This window comes from Schistocerca serialis, chromosome 9 (assembly GCF_023864345.2).
Source record: "Schistocerca serialis cubense isolate TAMUIC-IGC-003099 chromosome 9, iqSchSeri2.2, whole genome shotgun sequence".
NCBI classification, from domain to species: Eukaryota; Metazoa; Arthropoda; class Insecta; order Orthoptera; family Acrididae; genus Schistocerca; species Schistocerca serialis.
In genome coordinates this window covers 203,405,688-203,432,839 of record NC_064646.1, presented here as the reverse complement: position 1 = coordinate 203,432,839, position 27,152 = coordinate 203,405,688, and the positions used below count along the sequence as shown (strand labels likewise).

The 27,152-nt window shown below is 41.1% G+C and overlaps 1 protein-coding gene across 5 annotated transcripts in view; it reads left to right on the top strand.

Annotated features, from left to right (window-relative positions):
- The window catches only part of LOC126419339 (NADH-ubiquinone oxidoreductase 49 kDa subunit-like), a 184,537-nt gene that overhangs the window by 27,385 nt on the left and 130,000 nt on the right, over window positions 1-27,152 (top strand). For all 5 annotated transcript variants that reach the window (XM_050086524.1, XM_050086522.1, XM_050086520.1 and 2 more), the window contains one exon: window positions 8,661-8,886. In XM_050086524.1, the coding sequence (XP_049942481.1) occupies window positions 8,661-8,886 (226 nt within the window). The remainder of the gene's footprint in view (window positions 1-8,660; window positions 8,887-27,152) is intronic.

Below are 27,152 nucleotides of genomic sequence, written 5' to 3'. Positions count from 1 at the left end.
ACCCATCAGCTCTCTCCTTTGCATTTAACAGTGGAATTCCAATTGTACTCTTAATATTACCTCCTTGCTCATAATTTCACTGAAGGTTGTGTTGACTTTCTAATATGGTGAGTCACTTCTTTCAGCAATCATTTCTTTCCCATTTTTTTTACATCTTTCATCCAGCCATTTTGCCCTAGCTTCCCTGTACTTCCTATTTATCTCATTCCTAAGTAATCTGTATCTCTGTTTTCTTGAATTGCACTGAACATTTTTTCAGGCTACTCTCCATCACTACTACATTGTAATATAAGGTTATTTCTGCTCCTGCGTACATATTACAATCCAATATCTCATTTTAGAATCTCTGCCTGACCATGATGTAACCTAACTGAAATCTTGCCGTATCTCCCAGCCTTTTCCAAGTGTACATCTTGTGTGATTCTTGAACAGGGTGTTCACTATTACTTGCTGAAATTTATTGCTGAACTCAATTAATCTTTCTCCTCTCTCATTCCTGATAACAAGCCCATAATGTCCAGTAACCCTTTCTTGTACTTCTCCTTCTACAATCATTTTCCAATTCCCCATGACTACAATATTTTCATCTCTTCATCTTTGGCTTGCAACATCGTTGTATATACCTGACCTGTCATTGTAGGTGTTGGTTTCCCCTTGATCTGATGGGAACAACGCTATCACTGAACTATTCACACCAACTCACTCTCTGTCCTACCTTTCTAATCATAATAACTCCTACTCTGATTATACCTATTTTCTGCCACTGTTACCCTATACTCGTCTGACCAGAAATCCTTGTCTTCTTTCCATTTCACTTGACTGAATCCAACAGAATCTAGATTGAGCCTTGGCATTTCCCTCTTCAAATGTTTTAGCTTCCTTGTCATGTTCAAACTTCTAACGTTCCACACTCCAACTCATAGAATGTTATCCTTTCTGTGGTTATTCAATCTTTTTCTCATAGTCTCCTTCTCCTTCACAGTCTCCTCCCTGAGACCCAAATGGGGGACTATTCCAGAATCTTTTACCAGTGGAGAGATCATCATGACACTTTCGAATTACAGGCTACATGTGGTCCTTAATGCAGTGGTTTCCGTTGCCTTCTGTATCCTTATGCCATTGACCATTGCTGGTTCTTCTCCTTTAGGGGCAGTATCCCACCCCAGGTACAAGAGAGTTCCCTGAATCTCTGTCTGCTCCTCCAGCATCTTTGACAAGGCCTTTGGCTGAATATGGGTAACTTCTTATGCCAGAAATTTTCATCCACCATTACCAACGATTTTTATTCAAAATTTAAGCAGTGGATGGGTTCAAACCTGGGACTGAAGACATTTGATTACTAATTAAAGATGCTACCCCTAGATCACACCCTTAACTACTGTAAGGATGTGGCTACCTGCTATGGTATAATGGAGGTTGGCCCTGAGGAGCTACTTTGAGGATGGATAAATATAGATATCATGGAAGTGTAGTACTATAGGACAAGACTGAATGGCACATTGGAAAGTATGCGGCATTTGTTCTAACTTTCAACACTTCAGAATTATTTGAACATATTCTTGCAGGCTGTATCCATTTTAATGTTCAACTGTTTGCTCTCAACTCAGTAATATGCTTCATATGTCAAAGATTTGGTCATACCAATGTACAGTAGAACCCTTCTAATCTGACCTTGGATGGTCCGTCACTCTGGTTAGTCCAACCATGCTCAGGCTCGCGAGCCTGTGCCAACTTGTCACTGTCTGGACGCCTGTCAGGCCATTGTTGCAGTGTCTACCGCTGTGCATGTTGTTATACTGTACGTTATTGTGCAGTTTTATCCTTTGTTGGGATTAAAACACGTCATTGTTTGCTTTATTCTGTGTACTCTGCTGTACTTATTACTGTAGATTCATTGTATGTACAGTTTTCTGTTTTACAACATGTCTGGATTCCAACGTAAACACGTAACTCTTTCTCTGAATGAAAAATTAGAAGTGCTACAAAGGATAATCGGTCCAAAAAATTGCAAAGGAACTGAATGTAGGTGTTACGACAATTAAAGATTGGAGGAAGCATCGGTAAGACATTAAATCCTATACAGTTACGATTGATGGTGAAAACTGGAAGCCGAAAGTAAATTTGCTGCCAGTGAAGGCTGGATTGATCGTTGGAAAACTCGTCATGGTGGCCAATTTGTTTCTATTTCCACTGAAAAACTATCTGCTGATACCGCAGCTGCCAAGGAGTTTTCTGTTAAGTTTCAAGAAATTGTAGAAGAAAATGAACTGTTACCCTGCCAAGTGTATAACATTGACGAGACAGGGCTGAAATTTAAAATGTTGCCAACAAAAACGCTTGCCGCTTCAAATGAAGCCGTGGGAGGAACAAAACCTATAAAAGATAGAATAACAGTCATTCCTTGTAGCAATGCAGATGGTACCCACAAGCTCCCCTTGTTTGTCATTGGCAAATCTAAGAAGCCAAGGGCATTCAAAAATATAAACTTATCTTCCTTGCGTGTTTATTACCGCAATCAAAAATCTGCTTCGATGGACTGCAACCTTTTTAAATCCTGGGGTTTGACGAGTTTGTGCCAGTGGTCGAAAAAGACTTGAAGCAAAAAAAATCTGCCTGTTCATGCTCTACTGCTGTTGGATAACGCACCATCAGATCCATCTGAGGAAGATTTGGTGAAAGGGGACATAAAAGCTCTCTTTCTGCCTCCTAATGTGACCTAACTCATCCAACCAGTGGATCAGGGCGGTATCAAATGGTTAAAAAGGTGGTAACGCAGAAAGTATATCAGCTCAATCTTCGAAAAATCTGAATGAGGTCATAACTTATTTCAGGCAATGAAATCCCTGAATATCAAAGATGCTAGCTACATAATCGCTGCAGCATGGGATGAACTGAAACCTGACTCACTGCAGAAATCGTGGCTTATGCTTTGGCCAAAAGTTATGACTGAAAATGAGCATACCGAAGATGAGCAAAACAACGACGCACTGGAAATTGTTAAACATCTACAAACTCTGGAGCCGAACGTCCCTGCCAGTGAAGTTGAAGAGTGGATCAACGAATGTGACAAAGACTGTGACACTTTTGAAGAGCTCAGCGACGACCAGATTGTTGCCACTGTTAGCCAGGAAACTGTGAATGAAGACTCGGATGGCAAAGATGAACCCCTCACCTGGATTTCACACAAAGATGCAAAAAATGCTTTTGACATCGCCCTTCAATACACCAAGCAGAATCCAACTTCAACTCCAATGGACGTTTTGTGGATAAAAAAATGGAGGGACACTGCAGCTAAAACTAGAATAACATCTGCTAAACAAAAATGTATCACTGACTTTTTTTCCAAGTAATTTGTTTTCATTTTTACTGTAGAAACATTGCATACAGTATAATCATTTCTTAGTTATTACATACAGTAGTTTATTTCTCTGTAAAAAATGTCTTTTTTATATACAGTGCTATAAACATTACAGTATATATCATTCATATGTTATTAAATACAGTACAGTACTGTAATTCGTTTGTCGTTTTTCCTTTTTAAACCAATACATATTATGGTTGCGCAGACGTTTTTTAGTTAATATATTGTTTAACACTGTGTAAAAAACTTCTTTTCTTATTGCTGTAGACGTCTTTTAGCTCTTCAATGGTTTAATTTTTTGTACTAAATGTCTTTTTACATTTTTTGCAATAAATATTAGATTTTTCGGATAATCTGTCCTATTTTTCGTTCCAACCATGGTCCCGGTCCCGAAGGTGATGGATTAGAGGGGTTCTACTGTAGTATGAAATGGGAGGGCAACATGAGGAAATTGTGGCAGCTCATCTCACTAATCAAGTGACTCTTGTACACTTCTTCCTAAATGTATAAACTGCTTTGGGATCACCCTGTATGGTGCAGGAAGTTTGGCTTTATAATGAGGAAAGGAAAGTTTAGGAGTTGAAAGTTGCAAGGCGCATACCACATGGTAAAGCTAAAAAAGTTTTCAAAGCTATGCTCCCTCCAGAGTATGCTACTTCTTTTGCATCAGACACCACTTCCATACACATTAACATCCTTCATGTCCTTGGTCTTACTGCTATTGAACACAACCTTTCCCTACGTCGTTGAGGTTACAAACCCACTCTGTCATTCGACATACATCATACTAACTTTATTCTGACTCACAACTACTTTCCCTTTGAAGGGAAGGTATATAAAGAACTCCGCTGCACAGCATTTGGCTCCCATGTGGCACCCTCTTATGCCAATATGTTTATGGGCCATCTAGGGGAGACCTTCCAAGCCTCCCAGAATGCAAAACCCTCACTGATGATATTTTCATTAACTGTATCAGGGCCAAGACACCCTATCTTCATCCAGTAACAATCTCAACACATTCTCTCTCCTCCACCATCCCCTTCACCTGGTCCTCCTCAGTCCAAAACGCCACCTTCCATATACTGGCCTCCTCCTCTCTGATGGCTCCATCCACACCTCTCTCCATGTTAAACCCACCAACCACCTGCATTTCGACAGCTTTCATTTCTTCCACACAAAAAATCCCTTTCATACAGCCTGTCCTGCTTGGGACAGGGTATCTGCAGTGACAAGAACTACCTTGCCCAATATGCTGAGCATCTCAGCAAGGCCTTCACAGACAGGCACTATCTGCCAGACCTAGTCTGCAAAGAAATCGCCTGTAGCATACCCCCAATCCTTGCACCACCCCCAAGAACCTGTTACAAAGGAGTGCCCCCTTTGTCACCCAATACCACTCTGAACTGGAACAACTGATCCACATCCTTCATCAGAGCTTTGATTAGCTAATGCCCTGAAATGAGGGAAATCCTACTCAAAATCCTTCCCACCCCTCCCAGTCAACCTCCACAACACCCTAGTCTATCCCCATGCTACTTCCAGTCCCAAACCTTGTCACAGGGATCATGCCTCTGTGGAAGACACAGGTGCAAGACCTGACCAGTCCCCCTACCTAGCACTTTCCAGTCCTGTCGTAGGTGAGCCTATACCATCAGATGCCATGCCACCTGTGAAAGCATTCACATCATATACCAGCTCTGCTACAGTCATAGCACAGCTTGTTATACTGGTTTGACTACCAACAAACTATCCACCAGGATGAATGGCCACAACAAAACTGTGGCCAAGAGCAAAGTAGCCCACCCTGTGCCACAACTTTCAGCTGAACATAACATGCTTGATTTTAATAGCTCCTTCACAACCCAGGCCATCTGAATCCTCCCTTCCACCACCAGCTTTTGTGCAAGTGTAAAGATAAAGTATCATTAGGTCAAAGACAGAAATTGTTTGAGAGCAAGCTGATCATGGAAACTCTGAGAAAAAAATTTGTAACAGATCGGAACTGCATACTTGCAAATTTCAGTATACATTTATTCTTGAATATCAAGTAGTAAAGGTATGCGAAATTATGTTTTTGCATACATTTGCTTTACTGATCAGTAGGTAAAAGCAATTTTTGGGAAAACTAGTCCAGAAGGTGTAGTAAGTGAGAGCAGTCATCAACAAACATTATGTGGTATTATGGAAGGGATAAGAAAACTTATAGATTCATTTGTTAAAGTAGTATTACACTACATTAGAAAGGATACTCTATGATGATATCTAGATAGCACCCTCTACATTTGAAATATGTACAGAATGTACATTCAGAAGTGCCAAGAGAAAAGGAAGGAACATGAATCAGCTTGGATGTATAGGTTTCCAATTCAGAATGCAGTCTAAAGCTTTTCAAGCCTAAAAAGGGTGCATGTGATGAGTGTGGTGTCTACAAAAATGCTTAATCAGAAAAAAGACTGCTTTAGTGGACAAAGTACAGAGACATCTGAAAAACAAAGACGTGGCTCTAGTAGAAAGAGACACTCAAGTAGAAAGAGATACTGACAAGCTGAAGGTGCAGACTGACAGTATATTTCTGTGTGCATGTTTTGATTTATAGCAGCTACTCATTACTCCACAATGTGAAGTATCATTGCTCTATTACAAAAGAAAGCTGAGCACCTACAATTTGATTATCTATAAGATTGGAATATGAAAGAGAATATGCTTTACGTGGCACAAGGGAAATGGATGTAGAGGTATCATAGACCTAGTGAGCTGTGTCTACAAATTTGTAAAGCAGCAAATTAAGATGGCTGACAAAATGTTTCTTTCTTTTCTGACAATTGCATTGGTCAGAACTGAAACAGATTAATTTTTTTCATGTACCTATATGGTGTGAGTACTCTACAAATTGATTCAATTACCTATACATTTCTGGAGAAAGGCACACCCAGAATGAAGGAGATGCATGCACAGTGTTATCTAGAGGACAATAAAGGGCATGAACATTTTTATGCCACAGCAGTGGTGCATTCTAGCAGTCACAATCAAGCAAAACCGAAAAAGGTATGATATACATGAGATGTCACAGAAGGATTTCTTTGATTCAAGGAGGCTTTATCAAAGGTCCAAAACTGAACTACAGCTGGAAATGGAGAAAGGGTAAGGTGGTCTGATATCAGAATAATAATTGTGATGAAGGAAGAACCAAGGAAAATGTCATTTAAATATGAATAAAACTCAGACAATACCATTGATTTAACGCACAAGTTTTGAGGTTGCAGGCCAAATGTAGAACATGCAGTAGGAGACATGCCATGTGCATATTCGTCCTCATTGCCAATTTCAGAGAAAAAATTTTCTGATCTGATGCTGCTCTGCCAGAACAACATTGTTCCAGTAGTTTAACATGAATTCTATCACAATCTGTGGTATGGGGAAGTTCATGATATTGAAGAGAAAGATGAATAAAGTATTAAAACTAATATCAGTATTAATTTTAATGTACAGTATTTATTTATTTTTCTGGGAGCTTTTTTTATGTTGTTGTGTTATGCTTACATATTATAGTCTTGTGCTAGGAAGTTCTGTAAATGAGAAATGTCATAGAGGCATTGTTGGTTGGTTGGTTGTTTCGGGGAAGGAGACCAGACAGCGAGATCATCGGTCTCATCGGATTAGGGAAGGACGGGGAAGGAAGTCGGCCGTGCCCTTTGAAAGGAACCATCCCGGCATTTGCCTGGAGCGATTTAGGGAAATCACGGAAAATCTAAATCAGGATGGCCGGACGCGGGATTGAACCATCGTCCTCCCGAATGCGAGTCCAGTGTCTAACCACTGCTCCACCTCGCTCGGTTATAGAGGCATTGTTACTGCCAACAGTATTTATGTAATAATGATATTCACATTTGTAGCCACATACTGATGTATCACAGTTTCAGTGAAATATGGTCATAAGTGCCATTAATGTCAGACATCAGTGCCTGTATTAATAATTCCATCTCTAGAACAACTTCTGGAACATTTTTTGCTATAAACAGCATAATAGCAATGGAACAACAGGACATTCTAAGCAGCATAAGCAAGCGTACATTTCCAGGATGATTTATGGGAAATACTGTAACTTTCAGTTTTCATACTGAAAAGTTTCAAAAATGCTACTCATGATAGTATTGCTGTGAACTGTCCATGTGTGTACAAGGTGTGCTTGCTTGTGTGAATGAATGTGTGTGTGTGTGTGTGTGTGTGTGTGTGTGTGTGTGTGTGTGTGTATTTCCTTTTCTGACAAAGGGTTTGGCTGAAAACTAATGTGTACATCCAGAATGAGATTTTCACTCTGTAGCAGAGTGTGCGCTGATGTGAAACTTCCTGACAGATTAAAACTGTGTGCCGGACCGAGACTCGAACTCGGGACCTTTGCCTTTCGCGGGCAAGTGCTCTACCAACTGAGCTACCCAAGCATGACTCACACCCCGTCCTCACAGCTTTACTTCTGCCAGTACCTCGTCTCCTACCTTCCTTTGAGTCTCAGTCCGGCACACAGTTTTAATCTGCCAGGAAGTTTCATATCAGCGCACACTCCACCGCAGTGAAAATCTCATTTTGGAAACACCCCCTAGGCTGTGGCTAAGCCATGTCTCTGCAATATCCTTTCTTTCAGGAGCGCTAGTTCTGCAAGGTTCGGAGGAGAGCTTCTGTAAAGTTTGGAAGGTAGGAGACGAGGTACTGGCAGAAGTAAAGCTGTGAGGACGGGGAATGAGTCATGCTTGGGTAGCTCAGTTGGTAGAGCACTTGCCCGCGAAAGGCAAAGGTCCCGAGTTCGAGTCTCGGTCTGGCACACAGTTTTAATCTGCCAGGAAGTTTAATGTGTATGTGTCTATTCATTGTGCCTGTCTGCAGCTCAATATATCATCTTTACAATGAGTAGCAATTTATCTTTTCCTTATATTGTCATGTAGTTAATACATAAATGAAGCTTTTTGGGCAGTAAGTTGCACATTAGGTGTTTTGGGGCCAGTGACCCTAGAGCAGGCAAAATGTTCTTTACTTTCAAATCCTGTCATGGACATTTGTGTGGTATAGTACTCATCCAGGCTAGAGGGAAACTTTTCCATACCAACAGCAGAATATACTTTTGATTTTGGGAAAGAAATTGATTTGTGTGTTATTGATGTGCCTGAAAATTTTGCAAAGTATAGGGAGATGGTTTTATTCCTTATTTGGCACTCTTTATTAGCAAGCATTTAAAAATGTATAAAACTCCCCATTGTCACCTGCTTTCATTATTGTCCAATAACATTTAGACGTGAATTTTTCTTAGGCAGAACAGGAATGTGAAGAAATGGTTCCCAGATCCAGACTACATGAAACAGTTTGAAAATCCTGTTATGTATCCAAATGAAGACACAGCTAAATGGAAAATGCCACCTTACAATAGTAAAATAGCTCCAGTGGAGAAGACAGTGCAGAATATGACTCTCAATTTTGGTCCTCAGCATCCTGCAGCACATGGCGTACTTCGACTAGTGCTCGAGTTGGATGGAGAGGTCAGTAAATTCTTGATTAAAATAAACAATACTTTACTCACTTTGTGACATACAAACTATTGTTTACATGTATCATAGCTTCAGTTGAGATTCTGAAGTAATCAATACTACCCATAAACCACAGTTTTGCCAAGAATGACTGTAATCATTAGCAGTGCCAGCAGCATTAACAGTATCAACTATTTACAATAAAGTAGGAAAAGATACATTGCTGCTCACTGTAAAGATAGCACACTCACTTGCAGACAGGCATAATTGAAGGACGCTTACAAACAAGCTTTCAGCCACAGCCTTCATTGGAAAAAGAGAAACACACATAATTCATTCACACAAGCAAGCACAACTCACACATACTTGACCACGAATTCTGGCAGTTTGAGCCACAATGCAACTATCACATGGGATGTCAAGAGCAATCAGGAAGAGGCAAGGAAGGGGAAAAGACAGCATTGTACGGTTGGGGAAAGAGAGGAGTGTTGTATGGCTGAGTGTCCAGAGACTACAATGCCAGTAGGCACAACATCAGGAGATTGTGGGGCAGGGAGGGCTGGAAAATGGAGTGAAAAAGGAGAGGAACAGGAAAAGAGGGGTGGGTGCATTGGCAGGAAATGGCAAACAAAGAATGTAGGAGAAGGTAATGGGGAGGACTAAGAATGACTAATCATCACCAGTGCCGGCAACATCAACAGTATCAACTGTTTACAATAGTGTAGGAAAATATACATTGCTGCTTACTGTAAACATAACACACAGGCACAATTAAAAGACACTTACAAATAAACTTTCAGCCACAGCCTTCATTGGAAAAAGAGAAACACACAACACTCAAGCACACGTCACAGATACATGACTGCCAATTCCGGCAGCTGGAGCCACAGTGCAACTATCACATGGTATGGTAGCAGCAATCTGGAGGAGGCAGAAAAGGGGAAGGAATAGTAGTGTACAAGTGGGGGAAGAGAGGAGCACTGTCTGGCTATGTGTCCAGGGACTACAATGGCAATAGGTGCAGTGTCGGGAGGTCGTGGAACAGGGAGGTGGGGAAAATGGAATGAGAAAGGAGAAGAGCAGGGAAAGAGGGGTTTGTGCATTGGCAGAAGATGGCAAATGAAGTGCGTAGGAGATGGGAATGGGAAGGAGGTGATAAGACAGAGGAGTCAGAAACTATTGGGTGGAGGGTGTGGGCACAGTATGTTGTTGTAGGTTGAGGCCAGGTTAATTACAGGAGCAGAGAATGTGCTGTAAGGATAACTCCCACCAGCACAGTTCAGAAAAGCTAGTGGTGGAGGGGAGGATCCAGAAAGCTTGGGTAATGAAACAACCATTGAAATCAAGGATGTTATGTTCAGTTGCATGTTGTGCCACAGGATGGTCTGCTTTGCTCTTGGCCATAGTTTGGTGGTGGTTGTTCATCCTGGTGGACAACTGACTGCTAGTCATACCAACATAAAAAAAACTGTGCAATGATTGCTGCAGAGCTGGTAGATGACATGGCTATTTTCACAGATGGTCTGGCCCCTGATTGTGTGGGGTAAACCTGTGACAGGACTGGAATAAGAAGTGCTGGGTGGGTGGTTTGAGCAGGTCTTGCACCTGGGTCTTCCACAGGGATATGATCCTTGTGGCAAGGAGTTGGGATTGGAGGTAGCGTAGGAATGGACTATGATGTTGTGGAGGTTGAGTGGGGACCACTTTAGGAGGAGTGCGAAGGATATCGGGAAAGAAGTCCTTCATTTTAGGGCATGATGATAAGTAATCAAAGCCCTGGTGAGGGATATGGCTCAGTTGTTACAGTCTGTGGGGTATTGGGAGATGAAGGGGTGACTCCTTTGTGGCTGGTTCTTGGGGGGCAGTAGGAGCATTGGGTATGTGAGGGAAATGACACAGAAGACCTGTTTTCAGACTGGATCTGAGGATAGTGCATGTCTGTGAAGGTCTTGGTGAGACCCTCAGCATACTGGGCAAAAAAGTTCTTGAAAATGCAGATATGCTGTCTCTGGGTAGCCAGCCTGTATGGGAGGGATTGTGTGGTGTGAAAGGGATACCGGCTGTCAAAATGCACGTACTATTGGTGACTGGTGGAGTTAGTGTGGACCGAGGATTGGATTGAGTCATCAGAGAGGAGGAGGTCAATGTCTTTGAATGTGGAATGCTGGTTTGATGAGGACCAGGTGAGGTGGATTGGAGAGGTGTTGAGGTTGTGAAGGAATGAAGGTTGGGTGTCTTGGCCTTGAATCTAGATCAGGGGTCTTCAAACTTTTTAGTCTGCGGTCCACATTGACTCCTCCACGAAGTCATAAGGGCCACTCACGGTGAGTGGTTATGGAAGCTAGCATTTTATACAGACTTAACTAAACATATGAATGACCTTAATTTAAAATTGCAAGGTGAAAACCAGCTTCTGCCAGCTTTATGCATGCTTGTTAAGTCCTTTCAACAAAAGATTGCTATGTTTCAGTCTCAGTTGAACAAAGTATGCTTCACACATTTTAATACATGCCAAACATTCAGTCAGCAAACTGAGATTCCGTTTCCTGTAACTTTCGCAATTGAAGCTTTGGGCACTTTAAAAATTAATTTTGAATCACGTTTTTCAGATATCGATGCAAATTCAAACATCAAGATATTTCAAAATCCCTTTGACGTCAATATAGAAGCGTTACCCGCAGTACTTCAGTTTGAAATTATTGATTTGCAATGTAGCGATTTTTTTAAAGAAAAACATTCAAAGTCAATATTACTGGAATTTTATAAGTGTCTTCCATCCGCACAGTTTCCAAATTTACATAAATTTGCCCGTGGCTTTTTTTATGATTTTGGCACTACTTATTTGCGTGAAAAAACTTTCTCCAAAATGAAACATGCAAAATGTATTTACAGATCAAAATTAAGTGATGAGCATTTGAAGTCACTGATGATTATCTCTACCAGTAAACTTGATCCACAACTGGAGGTAATTATGAAAGGAAGGTTACAGCTACATAAAAGTCACTAATTATCACTAAGATGTTAATTTCTTTACATGAATACTCTAACACTGTGAGTTTTCAAGATATAAATAAATTACAGTTATTTTTATACATCAGTTACAAGTAAAATATCCAATATCATTATGTACACCAGGTATTGTATTTTCTTTGAATTGCCTTTAAATAAAAATATTTTTACGATTTACTTGCTATGTGTATTTTACAACGTAATAAAAAGAAAGTGAAACCTCGCTTAAGAAGCATCTTCCATAATGATTGATTACTAATGCTAGTTGCCAAAGTGGCGTCCATTTGAAAGACTTGCACCAGACTCGTGAGTAGAATAAAATGCAAAGAATTTTTTTTACTTAAAATGTTTTCGTCAAACTAGTCTGTTAACCGTTCTTTTTTTTTTTCACCATCGCACGGAGAATGGTCTGTCTGTTTATTGTGGATAGCCACAATTATAAATATGACCTTCCGCTTTGTAAAGATAGGGCTCCGACAATGTCACAGTGTATTGGTCGCGATAGGCCTCGAAACTCAGTTGTTGGCAGTATAGGTACCACTTCAAATATTTGGCTGGCCGGATACCGGGGATATCCGGCCAGCTAGCGCGAGCCGGTTTGCCGGCCCTCGCGGGCCAGTTTCGGCCCGCGGGCCGTAGTTTGGAGACCCCTGATCTAGATCACGAAGATATCATAACTGAACCTGAATAGAGCTAGGGGTTTGGCATTGTGGGAGGCTAGGAACATCTTGAGTTTGAAGGACGTTGGGAGAGGTAATGTTCAGTAGAAGAAAGACCATGTTGGGATATAGGGAAGCAGTGTCAACAATGACAAGTAGGGATCCAGGAGGTAAAGTTATGGGGATGGTGGAGAGTCAGTGAATGCAGTGGTTGATATCTTTGATGTGGGAGTACAGATTTCAGGCAATTGGTTGGAGCTGTTGGTCAATGAGGGCTGAAATTCTTACGGTGGGGGCACAATAACCGGACACAATGGAGCACTCAGGATTGATGGGTTTGTGGATTATGGGGAGCATGTAGAAGTTGAGTGTGATGGGTGTTATAGGGGTGAGGAGGGAAATGGATTCAGGGGAGAGGTTCTGGGAAGGGCCTAAGGCTTTAAGTAAGGATTGGAGGTTATGTTGGACTTCTGGGAAGGGATCAAACTAACAGAGTTTATAGGTGAGGAATCAGATATTTAGCGGAGGCCTTTTGCCAGGTAGTCACTGTGATTCATAGCAAGAGTACTGAAACCTTTGTCTGTGGGTAGGATGATTAGGTCAGGATTAGTTTTGAGGCTGTGAGACCTTCCTAGCCTCCAAAAATGCCTAATACTTAGCCTGGCTCACGTTCATTGATTAGATCTTCACAATCTGGACTCAGGGCCAAGGCACCCTATCCTCATTCCTTCACAACCTCAACACCTTCTCTCACATCCACTTCACCTGGTCCTCCTCAAACCAGCATGCCATCTTCCTAGACAATGACCTCCTCCTTTCTGATGGCTCCATGAACACCTCTTTCCTCCTTAAACACACCAACCACCAACAGTACCTGCATTTTGACAGCTGTCAGTCATTTTACTCCAAAAAATCCCTCCCATACAAGCTGGCTACCTGGTGATAGCATTTCTACAGTGACAAGAATTCCCTTCCCCAGTATGCAGAGGGTGTTACCAAGGCCTTCATAGACAGGCACTATCCACCAGACCTAGTTTGCAAACAGATCTCCCATGCCATTTCACCTCACACCCCCCAGTTGTCCCACCATCCACAAGAACCAGCCACAAAGTGGTGCCCCCGTCATCACCCGGACTGGAACAACTGAACTACATTCTTCATCAGGAGTCTGATTACTTATTATTATGTCTTGAAATGAGAGACATCTTACTTGAGATCCTTCCCACCCCACCTAAAATGGTCCCCCACCCAACCTGCACAACATCGTAGTCCACGTCTGCGCCACTCCCAATGCCAGCCCCTTGCCGCAAGGATTATATCCCTGTAGAAGACTCAGTAGTAAGACCTTGCCAAACCATCCACCCACCACTTACAATTCTCTCACAGGTTTATCTTACCCCATCAGGGGCTGGGCCACCTGTGAAAACAGCCATGTCATTTACCAGCTCTGCAGCAATCATTGCACAGCCTTTTTTTTAGTGTGAGTACCAACCAGCTGCCCACCAGGAATGAACGGCCACTGCCAACGTGTGGCCAAGAGAAAAGTAGACCATCCTGTGGCACAACATGCAACTGATCATAATGTTCTTGATTCCAATGGCTGCTTCACAAGAGCCATGTGGATCCTCCCCTCCACCACTAGGTTTTCTGAATTGTGCATATGGGAGTTATCCTTACAAAACATTCTCCACTCCTGTAATAAACTTGGCCTCAACCTATTGTAACATTCTGACCCCATACCCTCCACCCAACAGTTTACACAACCTCTGTCTTATCACCTTCTCCCCATTCCCATCTCCTGCACTCTTTGTTTGCTACACTGTGCCAGTGCACATGCCCATCTTTCTCTACCCCACTCATTTTTCTCTCCATTTTCCCCATCTCCCCGCCCACAACCTTCTGATGCTGCACCTGTTGGCATTGTAGTCCCTGGACACTCAGCCAGACAGCACTGCTCTCTTGCCCCACCCGTACTATGCTGTTCATTCTCATTCCCTGCCCTCTCCAGATTGCTGCTATCATCACACGATAGTTGCATTGTGGCCCAAGCTACTGGAGATGGCGGTCTTATATGTGTGAAGTGTGCTTGATTGTGTGAGTGAATGATGTTTTTCAGTTTCCGTTGCTGGCTGTGGCTGAAAGCTTATTTGTCAGTGCCTTTAGTTTTGCCTGTCTGAAACTTAGAGTGTTAAGGAGCAGTCTATCTTTTCCTACATTGTTGACATTCCAACCTGGAGTATCAACTATTTTTGACTTAAAAGGGCTGCAGCTCCACTGCAATTTTGGTGGCAATAAAATGAAATTAATCCCTAGTAATATCAGTTAGTTACTATGTAACTAACAGAGGGCAAGTACACGATCTTTGATTTTTAGTGTGGCTCACTTAGTCAAAAGCGGTTTGGTCACGCACTGTTACTTAGCATAGGTCTATTATGAAGCACATTGATGAGCATAGAAATTAGCAAAATAATTAAATAAATAATAAATTGATAATGATCATTAAAGGGAAAATATTAACAAATAATCTTGTAGGTGATAATGTGGGCCACAACAGATGGGTTAATCTTGATTGTATGTTTATTCAGAGAATTGCTTACAGATTTGTTTTTAAATGCTTGTGTATTTAAATGCTGACTATTAACTCAACACAATACTGATTCAAGAGAGCACAGCATGATTAATTCATAGTAAAAGTAGAGCATTCTCCAGTATAAGACTTGCAGTGGAGATCTCAAAGTTCAGCAGCTACATACAGTAACAAACCTACTGTGATCAGAAATTTTTCAGTCACTTATAACCAGGCTGTGACTCTAAGTTCAGCAGCATTCAGACTTTCGAAATTTTCCAAGTCTTGAACTGGTGGACATGAAATATTTCTAAATCTATAATAACATAGTTATAATCAAGTGGGTTTGTGACTGCACAATATTTTCAAAACACGTTACCAGTCCAAGTCACAAAAGACCTTTAGCTCTGGCTTTCTTTTTCATTTAAAACCTTGGTCACATGACCACTACATTAGTCAGCCTAACGTCTGCCAAACTCACCACCATTCATGAAATTAAACATATTATAATATCTATACAACTTTGAGTATACACTTTACACACTCTTGATTAAATTTATTATTATTTCATTTTACAACAATGTCCTCTCTACATTTAGCATTAACAATCTGCTTTGTTTATTTTCTTTGCTGTAGCCAGAGCTGCAGCTAAAACTAGTTGAAACATTTTTAATCACATTGACACTCCAGTCTCATGTTAGCCAGATGACAATATTACATGTATGAAGTTATCAAAATATCATGAAATAAATTTGTGGATTAATAGGATAATGAGATGTGATTATCATATTGGCAATATTAAATCGTGTAGATGTGGAGAAATATTGATTAAGGCACCCCTTTTCAGGTTGTTCACTAAATAATTTATAACTATATGCTTATCTGTTTGACAGTAATAGAGACTTCTTCTTCCTACAGCTGCTGTCAAGTATTTCAGGTTGGCATATCATCTGCATACACTGTGTGTTTGCATAATTAGTTATGGATGAGGTATCTTGGACAGAATGATACCCTCCAAGGCAAACAGCACGTATTCCAAAAATGTTGATTATGTGAAACGCAACTCACACTTTTCTCACATGACATCCTGAAAGCTTTGGTTCAGGGCAGTCAGGTAGATGCAGTATTTATTGAGTTCCGAAAAGCATTTGACTCAGTATCATGTCTATGCTTATTGTCAAAAGTTTGGTCATATGGGGTATCAAGCAAAATTTGTGACTGGATCGAAGACATTTTGGTAGGGGGGACAGAGCATGTTATGGATAGAGCATCATCATCAGATGTAGAAGTAGCTTTGGGTGCACACCAGAGAAGTGTGTTTGAACCCTTGCTGTTCATGTTGTGCATTAATGACCTTGCAGACAATATTAATAGGAATATCAGGCTTTTTGCAGGTGATGCCATTATTTATAAAGAAGTACTAGCTGAAAGAAGTTGCATAAATGTTCTGTCAGATCTCGATAAGATTTCAAAGTGGCGCAAAGATTGGCAACTTGCTTTAAATGTTCAGAAATGTAAAATGTGCACTTCATTAAATGAAAAATGAAAAAAATTTAGACTCCTATGACTATAACAGCAATGAGTCACAGTTGGTATTGCCCAGCTGATACAGATACGTGGGTGTAGCATTTTGTAAGGATATGAAATTGAAATATGAAATTGAATGATCACATAGGCTCAGTCATAGGTAAGGTTATTGGCAGAATACTGGGGATGTGCAATCAATCTACAAAGGAGATTGCTTACAAATCACTCATGCAACCCATTCTGGAATGTTGCTTAAGTGTGTGTGACACATATCAAATGGGACTAACAGGGGATATTGAATGTATACAGAGAAGGGCAGCACAAATTGTCACAAGCTTGTTTGACCCATGGGAGAATGTCGCACAGTTACTGAAGAAACTGAACTGACACACTCTTGTAGATAGATGTAAACTACCCCGAAAAAGTTTACTAACAAAATTTCAAGAACTGTCTTTTAAAGGTGACTCTAGGAATGTACTACAACCCCCTATGTATTGCTGCAATTGGGATCATGAGGACAAGCTTATTATAATTACAAAAAGTACAGAGGCATTCAGACATCCATTCTTTCTGCACTCCATATGTGTATGGAATGGAAAAAAAAACCTAGTAACTGCTATGCTGGGATATACCCTCTGCCATGCACTTCATGGAGATTTGGAGAGTATAGGCGTAAATGTAGATTACATAAACAGTTTTAGTCTCAAATGTTAATAACTTTGTTAATAATAATTTTGTATACATGGTAATCATTTCAGTAAGCTAGTCTCACTGTCACAAATCAAATTCCATATTTAGTTTTATGTAGCATGTCTAAGAGTTTGCTGTTTTTGATGAATATATTACACTTTCATTTTACACTTTTAGACTTTTCCCTATCTGACTCTATCTTTTTCACAGTACAGTGCAGCATAGAATTTTCTTTCTTGCAGTCAGTTTTAAAAGAAAACCTATACATTGTTGTTTAAAAAAATACACAGTCTATGTCAAGTTGAATGCTTATTAGAGCATTGCACAAAATTTTGAAGTAAGTTGGTCAAGATCTTTTTGCAATTTTTGATAACAACATAACTGTTGTAATTTAAAGTGCACGATGCACATTGAGATCTGGATGAAGATAGGTGATTGAATAATAACACACACATCATCACTGTTAATAAATGTGTTGCAAATAAACAAACACTTACAACGTATAGAATGGCACTACCATTGTAGTATTGTCTTTACACAGAGATGTTTCTATGCATATTGCCAAGGTGCACCAAAGAGCTTATACAGAAAAGAGAAATATAAGCTGGGAATCCCTTGGTTTCTGAGTGCTTCAGAAACTGCGCTGAATTTTGATGATGGTTACCGCATTAACTAAACAGACATCATAAGAGAATAACTTAAAAGTCTCACACTATTAAATTCCAGGTTTACTATCAACTAGGTCATTTGCCCAGTCAGCATCACTGAATACGCTAATGTCAAAACAATCAACTTTGAAACATAAAGTCAAATCTTTTGTTTGCTGCATGTAACAAAACACCCTTTTTACTCTAGCCAAATGAGAAGCACATGTTTCAAAACTGAAATGACCTAACCTTCCTGCAATAAAGGCAGTATAAAATCGAGTACATGTGGAGGTATACAGCAGACAGCCCCCGGCTTTATGGTACAATTTTTGTTCAGTTGGCTTACCATTCTTGTCTTCACCTAAATAGTTGTTATTACATTGTGTAACTATACCCTCGCAGTTATGCATTTTTAATTCTCTTAGCATCTGCTAAATGTAGCTAGTTTGGTTTAATTTCACCTGTGCTTGAGACTGTTCCATCTCAGGTACTAGAATAAGCAACATATCATCCATTTCTTTAGTGTTAATGTTGGATTTTAAGACATTATTGAATGTTATAATCCTGTCTTCCTCACCTATTAAAACAGCTTGTCAACATGAATGCCACTGATCAAATTGTTGGAGAACAATACACAACAATACTTTTCACATTGTTTCAGACCTAGCTTTATAATGAAAGAGCAGAAAAAATCATTTCAGTCCTTACCTGCCTGGTGAAGCCCTTACAAATACCATGATTAGACATTTGTAACTCACCACACAGCAGAGCTGCTGAGTCAGAGACAGGCACAATAGAACTCACACACACACATTACCACAGTTTCTGGCTGCTGAGCCACTCTCATCCTGGATTTTCTATTGTTGAATGATTGGGCATTTGCAATTCTTCACTGTCAAAGGGCACTTTCCCAGATCTGCTGAGAATTGCTAAAGTCATACCTCTTTATAAGAAAGGTGACTTCCAGAAAATATCAAATTATAGAGCTGTAGCACTGCTATCTGATTTTTCAGAGATTATAGAACAACTCTTTCTAGCTTGGCTGGCAAAATATTTCAATCAGAATAATGTACTATCAGTATGTCGTCATGGTTTCAGCGCACGACATCCCACTGAGACTGCTACCTTTCATCTTGTCAACCACGTTTTAAGTGCAAAAATCAAAAAAATGGAAAATCCAGGCTGGAATGTAACAATATTATGAAAAGAAAAGTTTGTCAGATTATATGAGTAACAAAGTAGAATAGTTGCCTAATACTGTTGTTCTGTAATACTCTTTATATATATGAGATTTACTGGACTGGTAAATAAATAAATAAATAAATAAATAAATCCTTCCTTCCTCTCAACAAACAATTTTGGTTGCTGGATGAAAATGGTGCCACTTATGTTACTATTCAGATAAGCAATTTCTACAATAATGTGTTTCATTTTACATCTCTTTAGTACTGCTGTTGCTTTGTCTCATCACTGCACGATAGCTTCCCCAGTAATCTAGTCCAAATATCTCGCTATAGCCCAGAGCTACTGACTTTGCTTTAAATTTAGTAGTATTATCTTATCTGTTTTGCTTTGTTGTATATATATCCATTTACTTCCTATAACATGGTCAGCTTTCAATCTGTCGACAAGTTGCCATATATTGCAGCGTTATAGGCTACTCATCTCTGACCCTATGGCTGCACACCATTCACCTCTGTGAAATTAGGCTTAAACCTCTTCTTCTGATGTTGGATAAGATGGATTCATGTGATATGTAGAAATTAAAAAGCATGCAAAGAGACACAAACCACACTTCTAGGGGTTTCACCAGACATGAAGACTGTCGTAAACCCACTTCACTATTTGCAGTGGAAATTTCACTATCTAACACCATGATGCTTTCCTCACACACATCAATACCTTCATTGCTGGTAACTGCATGATCTTCTGTATCATATCTATCATTTTCTCTGACCCCAGATTGAGCCACAACTCCTCAACCAGCTGTTGACTCGACTGCATCAACTGCTGCTGGTTCTGCATTCCTCGGTGATGATTTATCGCCATCTGTTGTTAGATCTGGGAATCACAACCACACCATATGGGCATTGTCTGTTGTCACCTCATTGCTGTGTGGATCAGCTGTTGTCATCTGCATTGTGTTTAGTTCCCCTGGAAGACACAGTTCTTTGTTTACCACAGCCTTCAGAGAGAATACTCTCTCATCAAGGTGACATCTTCTTCTCGAAAGGATTTTTACTGTGGAAGGCTCCACAGATGATATACTTTTGAGCCTGCTTCCACTCCAAGATTAACACATTCTTCCGCTCACTCCCCCGAGTTTGTCAGATGTAAACATGCTTGTCCAGGCTGTGTAGTCAAACACTGTGGGCATTTTCAAAAATTCTTTAATAAGTTACACTCCTGGAAATGGAAAAAAGAACACATTGACACCGGTGTGTCAGACCCACCATACTTGCTCCGGACACTGCGAGAGGGCTGTACAAGCAATGATCACACGCACGGCACAGCGGACACACCAGGAACCGCGGTGTTGGCCGTCGAATGGCGCTAGCTGCGCAGCATTTGTGCACCGCCGCCGTCAGTGTCAGCCAGTTTGCCGTGGCATACGGAGCTCCATCGCAGTCTTTAACACTGGTAGCATGCCGCGACAGCGTGGACGTGAACCGTATGTGCAGTTGACAGACTTTGAGCGAGGGCGTATAGTGGGCATGCGGGAGGCCGGGTGGACGTACCGCCGAATTGATCAACACGTGGGGCGTGAGGTCTCCACAGTACATCGATGTTGTCGCCAGTGGTCGGCGGAAGGTGCACGTGCCCGTCGACCTGGGACCGGACCGCAGCGATGCACGGATGCACGCCAAGATCGTAGGATCCTACGCAGTGCCGTAGGGGACCGCACCGCCACTTCCCAGCAAATTAGGGACACTGTTGCTCCTGGGGTATCGGCGAGGACCATTCGCAACCGTCTCCATGAAGCTGGGCTACGGTCCCGCGCACCGTTAGGCCGTCTTCCGCTCACGCCCCAACATCGTGCAGCCCACCTCCAGTGGTGTCGCGACAGGCGTGAATGGAGGGACGAATGGAGACGTGTCGTCTTCAGCGATGAGAGTCGCTTCTGCCTTGGTGCCAATGATGGTCGTATGCGTGTTTGGCGCCGTGCAGGTGAGCGCCACAATCAGGACTGCATACGACCGAGGCACACAGGGCCAACACCCGGCATCATGGTGTGGGGAGCGATCTCCTACACTGGCCGTACACCACTGGTGATCGTCGAGGGGACACTGAATAGTGCACGGTACATCCAAACCGTCATCGAACCCATCGTTCTACCATTCCTAGACCGGCAAGGGAACTTGCTGTTCCAACAGGACAATGCACGTCCGCATGTATCCCGTGCCACCCAACGTGCTGTAGAAGGTGTAAGTCAACTACCCTGGCCAGCAAGATCTCCGGATCTGTCCCCCATTGAGCATGTTTGGGACTGGATGAAGCGGCGTCTCACGCGGTCTGCACGTCCAACACGAACGCTGGTCCAACTGAGGCGCCAGGTGGAAATGGCATGGCAAGCCGTTCCACAGGACTACATCCAGCATCTCCACGATCGTCTCCATGGGAGAATAGCAGTCTGCATTGCTGCGAAAGGTGGATATACACTGTACTAGTGCCGACATTGTGCATGCTCTGTTGCCTGTGTCTATGTGCCTGTGGTTCTGTCAGTGTGATCATGTGATGTATCTGCCCCAGGAATGTGTCAATAAAGTTTCCCCTTTCTGGGACAATGAATTCACGGTGTTCTTATTTCAATTTCCAGGAGTGTATTTCTGCTTCCAGGCTTCATATAGGATTATTGGGATCTTGTTGGACATCTATTTTGAATAAATCAGGCTGACATCAGAACTTCAATCCCCACCCTCCGCCTGCTGAAAGGTGCTGTGCAAAGCACCTTTGAATAGTAGACACATCATGAGGGATATAAGTGTCTAATTCAGGTCCTTGGCTTTTTTGCTGGATGACTGTGCTTTTCCAATGTAATATGCCTTCTTCCTTGAACAACTCTTCAAATCCGCTATTGACAATCACAATCCCTTCGTCAGATTGGAAACTCTGCAGTTTCCTCCCTGTTTCACACTCTGTACATCCCGTAAACTGCACAGTAGGCTCAAACGTGTCACTTTTATGCTTTAGCACTTTCACTACTGAATATCTTGAGTGATCATCCATATAAATAGCAAAATAATATGCTTCACTCAAGAAGGTCTGCTAATATAACCTACATCACTACATACCAGTTATAGAACATTTTCAGTAGTAGTTTAGCTTGGTTTCGAAAGGCTGTTTTTCATTTTTCCTTGCACACACACACACTTTATATTTTTCTTTGTACATGGTAGCTCCACATACTTGCATGGGGGACATGGACGGGGACTGTGGATAGGTGGTGCTAGGTGAGAATATGTGTCAACTGAGAGGCATGCTGAGATAAACACAATTGCGGTAAACACTGTGTCCAGATTGTGCAGTTGTTAACGTAACTGCCTAGTAAGCAAGAGATCCTGGGTTTGAATTCTGGTCTCATCACTGATGATTCCACATAGTCCCTTCCCTCTTTTTTCCTCTCTGTCCCTTCCATCTTCAATTTACATAATACGTGTCACAGCTGTGGAGTGTGCAAGGTGTATGTTCTTTCAGACATGTCTGAAAGAACAGACATCATGCATTCATATAATTGGTTCACCTCAATGGGAAATGAATCCACCCCTTCAGTGTGGATGCACAATTATGTCCAACATCCTGTTGGAATCTCGAAGTAGCGAGCATGGAGGACATGGATGGGGCCTGTGGATAGGTAGTGCTAGATGGGAATGTAGGTTGGCTGAGAGGTGTTCCTAGATAGTTCGCGCAATTGTGATAACACTGTGCCAGGTTGGCACAGTGGTTAATGCAACCGCCTAGTAAGCAGGAGACTGTGGATTCAAATCCTGGTCTGATACGCATTTTCACTCATTGTGGCTGATTCCACATTAAATCCCATTTCAGCTGACATCAATAGCCCCTTCCCTTTCATTTCGATTCTCCTCCCTCTACTTTCAGTTCACATATGATTATGATTGTGTTGCAGAAAATGAAATGCCCTGTTGCATCACATGCCTTATTGATTGTCCAAGTGCAAAATTTCTGCATATAAAAACTCTAACAAATTAAAGCTGTAACTAACAACTACATAAACTATTCTATGTCTTTTTTAAAATATGTTTTGGAGCAAAAGTGAATAAATACATAAGGACTCCAAACAGATTGGAATGAAAGTGACATGAAATGTTCTGATGCTGTCATCAGAAAGGTTAACATTGATCACTTTCAATGTCTGACATATAAAGTGTTTCAGGTGACACTATAAGAGCATTTATACATATGTGCCCAGCTGAGTAACGGGTCAACTATGTCCCATAATAGACCAATATACCTATCAATACTTGAAACTTCTGGAACCCCTGACAACAACAACTCATCCACAGAGATTGAAGAGACAATTGTTCAAGAGCTTTCTCCAAGTTCTTCCTGTTCCAAGTGACCTAAAGATGTAGAGTTGTAAGGCAGGAAGGAGCTTACTTCAACACCAAATCTGCAAGCACTAAAGGGAAAAAAGTGATGTTTTTTCATTGTTTCACCACAGGATTAAGACAAAAGAGCGGATATAAATACTTATACTGATGAAAAAAAGAGGGTGCACCTTTTTCTCCTGCTAAAATTTACTCAGCCAGTCAATAGGAAGGGATATGTAGTTCAATTGTGTGAGCTACTGAATGTAGATCCACAAAAACTGTGCTGTAGTTTCTAAACAGATGAATAAATTGTGAGTTGTGTCAGTAAGGTAATGATTTTCTCTTAACATGAATTGAAAATTCTATCCAGGATTTTACCACTGGTGTAATTTTAAATGTAAATTAGTTTTTAAGATTTGGAAGACAATTTTATTAGAAAATTACATTTTGTTTATGAACATTGTTACTTTGTAGGATCATGGTTCTAAACTTTAATTCAGGTATTTGGAGCATCTTTATGCTGCCAATTTATTAGTAAAGCCAGCAGTATTTCCGCTAAAAGAAAAGGTGTGCTATTTTTCCCCTTGGGTTGCCCAAAAAGATTCAGTGAACACATATTTGATATTGTGAATACATGGGGAAATATCTATTTTATGCTAAATTCTTCACATACATATCCTACTCAAGAAACATTGATGTAGTGCAAAACTGAATTTACACAATTTTTACTGGCTGAAGTCAGCTTTGAACTACAGATGACACTATAGTATATCATATTTGACCATATTTCTCTAAAATAGTCAGAATATTTCTGTAAGATCCTCTTTTTCATATTTTGATTGTTCTTTATTTCTTCACAAAGCATGCCAAGCTTGGGCAGGGGGAACATCAAACAAAAACTGTGCGAAAGTTCAACTCGAACTTCATCTACTTTGAAAGGACTTGAAAATGTGCACCACAATGAAGAGTATCACTTTTTATTTTGTCAAGGAAAGGCTCATAAGTCATTAATGTTTGAAAGTTCATGAAGAAATAAGAACTTATTTCCTGAATGGGATGTGGTAAGGTCGGCTTATGTTTGGAACATGACCAAATCATGGGAACAGAAATGTGCTGATACCTATGTTACACTGGCTCAAACTGTATTTTTATTTTCTTTTTTTTCAGTTTCTACTTTTAAGATATAAAAAAATATCACGTTATGTCCATTGAACCCTAAGATCCTAGCTCTTGGGAGAGTTCCGATTGAGAATCTTGTATTTCTATCCAAAGCTAATGTCAACCGTCTTCAACCAGCTATGTTGTTTTCTTCAGATAAGCAGAGAACAAGTTTAAAGAGCTTCCAATTCTAATACTGTCTTGTCTGTTGTGGATAACAGACTCAATGTTAATCATATAAAATTAAAGCATAGTATTGCCTTCAGAATAGATGTTGTGGATAATAAGCAAGGAGACAATGTGAAATCATATTACCTGAGTTACCACACGTACTTGGTAGCAACATCACATTCTTTCTGTGAAATAATTCATGAGCCATATTCACAATACTCAGTGACTGAGAAGGAGGTGTGTGGGGATCTGGTAGCGTCTTTGCTTTCAACAGAAAGGTTTCAGATAATGAATCTGGCATGTCACAGGCATACCCATTGGATACAAAGATGGAGTCTTCCAGTTAACAGATATCTTCACATGAGGGAAATTCATCCACTAGAGTTGATCAATGCAGTCAGGCTGTATCGTCCATGGTAGGGACATCTGATGCAAATGCTGCTATGAAATGTTGCAATTCATCTACATGTCTTTGGATGTGAACAATATTATTCTGCTCATTTACAAAAACGTGGAAGTTTGCAGGCCATCAACAGGTAACATACTCCTTACAATGAGAAGGAAGGATGAACAGGGCTCAATATCCCTTGGAATGAGGTAAATAAGGATGGAGTACAAGCTCCAGTAGGATGAGGAGGCAAATCAGCTGTGTCATTTGAAAGGAGTCGCCTGCATTCTCCTTAAACAAGTTAGGGAAACCACAGAAAACAGAAATATGGATTCGCAGATGGAGATCTAATCCTAGCTTGTCCCGAAAGTGGTCCATTGCCTTAATCACTGCACCACCGTACTCAATCCCACCCCTAATGGGTTTTTTGTATGATATTCCAATCATGTTACTGGTTTTAGTTTTCTTCCAGATGAATATGAAAATACAAGCTGAACGCAGGTTCATATGAGAAGAGGAAAATCTTTCATCAAATATGACCTACTCTTGATGTTGTTAACAATGTAATAAATGAGGCCAGCTCTACTACTATGATGGTTAGTGGAGGATGGCTTGGATTAAAGTTTAATAGGTGTGGAGAGTTGTAAAGGTGTGCAGACCCACATTCACACTGTTTGAGTACTTTAAGTTATTTCGGGCTTACTGTCGGTGGGTTAGTAGATAGGGCATCTCAATTTATGGTCTACATCAACCTCTACATCTATACTCTGCAAACCATTGTGAGGTGAATGGCAGAGGGTATGCCCCATTGTACCAGTTATTAGAGTTTCTTCCAATTCCATTCACATATGGAGTGAAGGAAGAATGATTGTTTCAATGCCTCTGCGGCAGTAATGATTCTAATCTTATCCTCTTGATCCCTATTGCAGCAATACATAGGGGTTGTAGTATATTCCTAGAGTCACCTTTAAAAGCCACTTCTTGAAATTTTGTTAGTAGACTTTCTCGAGATAGTTTACATCTAGGCCGGTTGCTGTGGCCGTGCAGTTCTAGGCACTTCAGTCCGGAACCACGCTGCTGATATGGTCACAGGTTCGAATCCTGCCTCAGGCATGGATGTGTGTGATGTCCTTAGGTTACTTAGGTTTAAGTAAGTCCATGAACCATGGACCTTGCCGTTGGTGGGGAGGCTTGCGTGCCTCAGCGATACAGATGGCCGTACCGTAGGTGCAACCACAACGGAGGGGTATCTGTTGAGAGGCCAGACAAACGTGTGGTTCCTGAAGAGGAGCAGCAGCCTTTTCAGTGGTTGCAGGGGCAACAGTCTGGATGATTGACTGACCTGGCCTTGCAACATTAACCAAAACGGCCTTGCTGTGCTGGTACTGCGAACGGCTGAAAGCAAGGGGAAACTACGGCCGTAATTTTTCCTGAGGGCATGCAGTTTTACTGTATGGATAAATGATGATAGCATCCTCTTAGGTAAAATATTCCGGAGGTAAAATAGTCCCCCATTCGGTTCTCCGGGCGGGGACTACTCAAGAGGACGTCGTTATCAGGAAAAAGAAAACTGGCATTCTACGGATCGGAGAGTGGAATGTCAGATCCCTTAACCGGGCAGGTAGATTAGAAAATTTTAAAAGGGAAATGGATGGTTAAAATTAGATATAGTGGGAATTAGTGAAGTTCGGTGGCAGGAAGAACAAGACTTTTGGTCAGGTGAATACAGGGTTATAAACACAAAATCAAATAGGGGTAATGCAGGAGTAGGTTTAATAATGAATAAAAAAATAGGAGTGCGGGTAAGCTACTACAAACAGCATAGTGAACGCATTATTGTGGCCAAGATAGACACAAAGCCCACACCTACTACAGTAGTACAAGTTTATATGCCAACTAGCTCTGCAGATGATG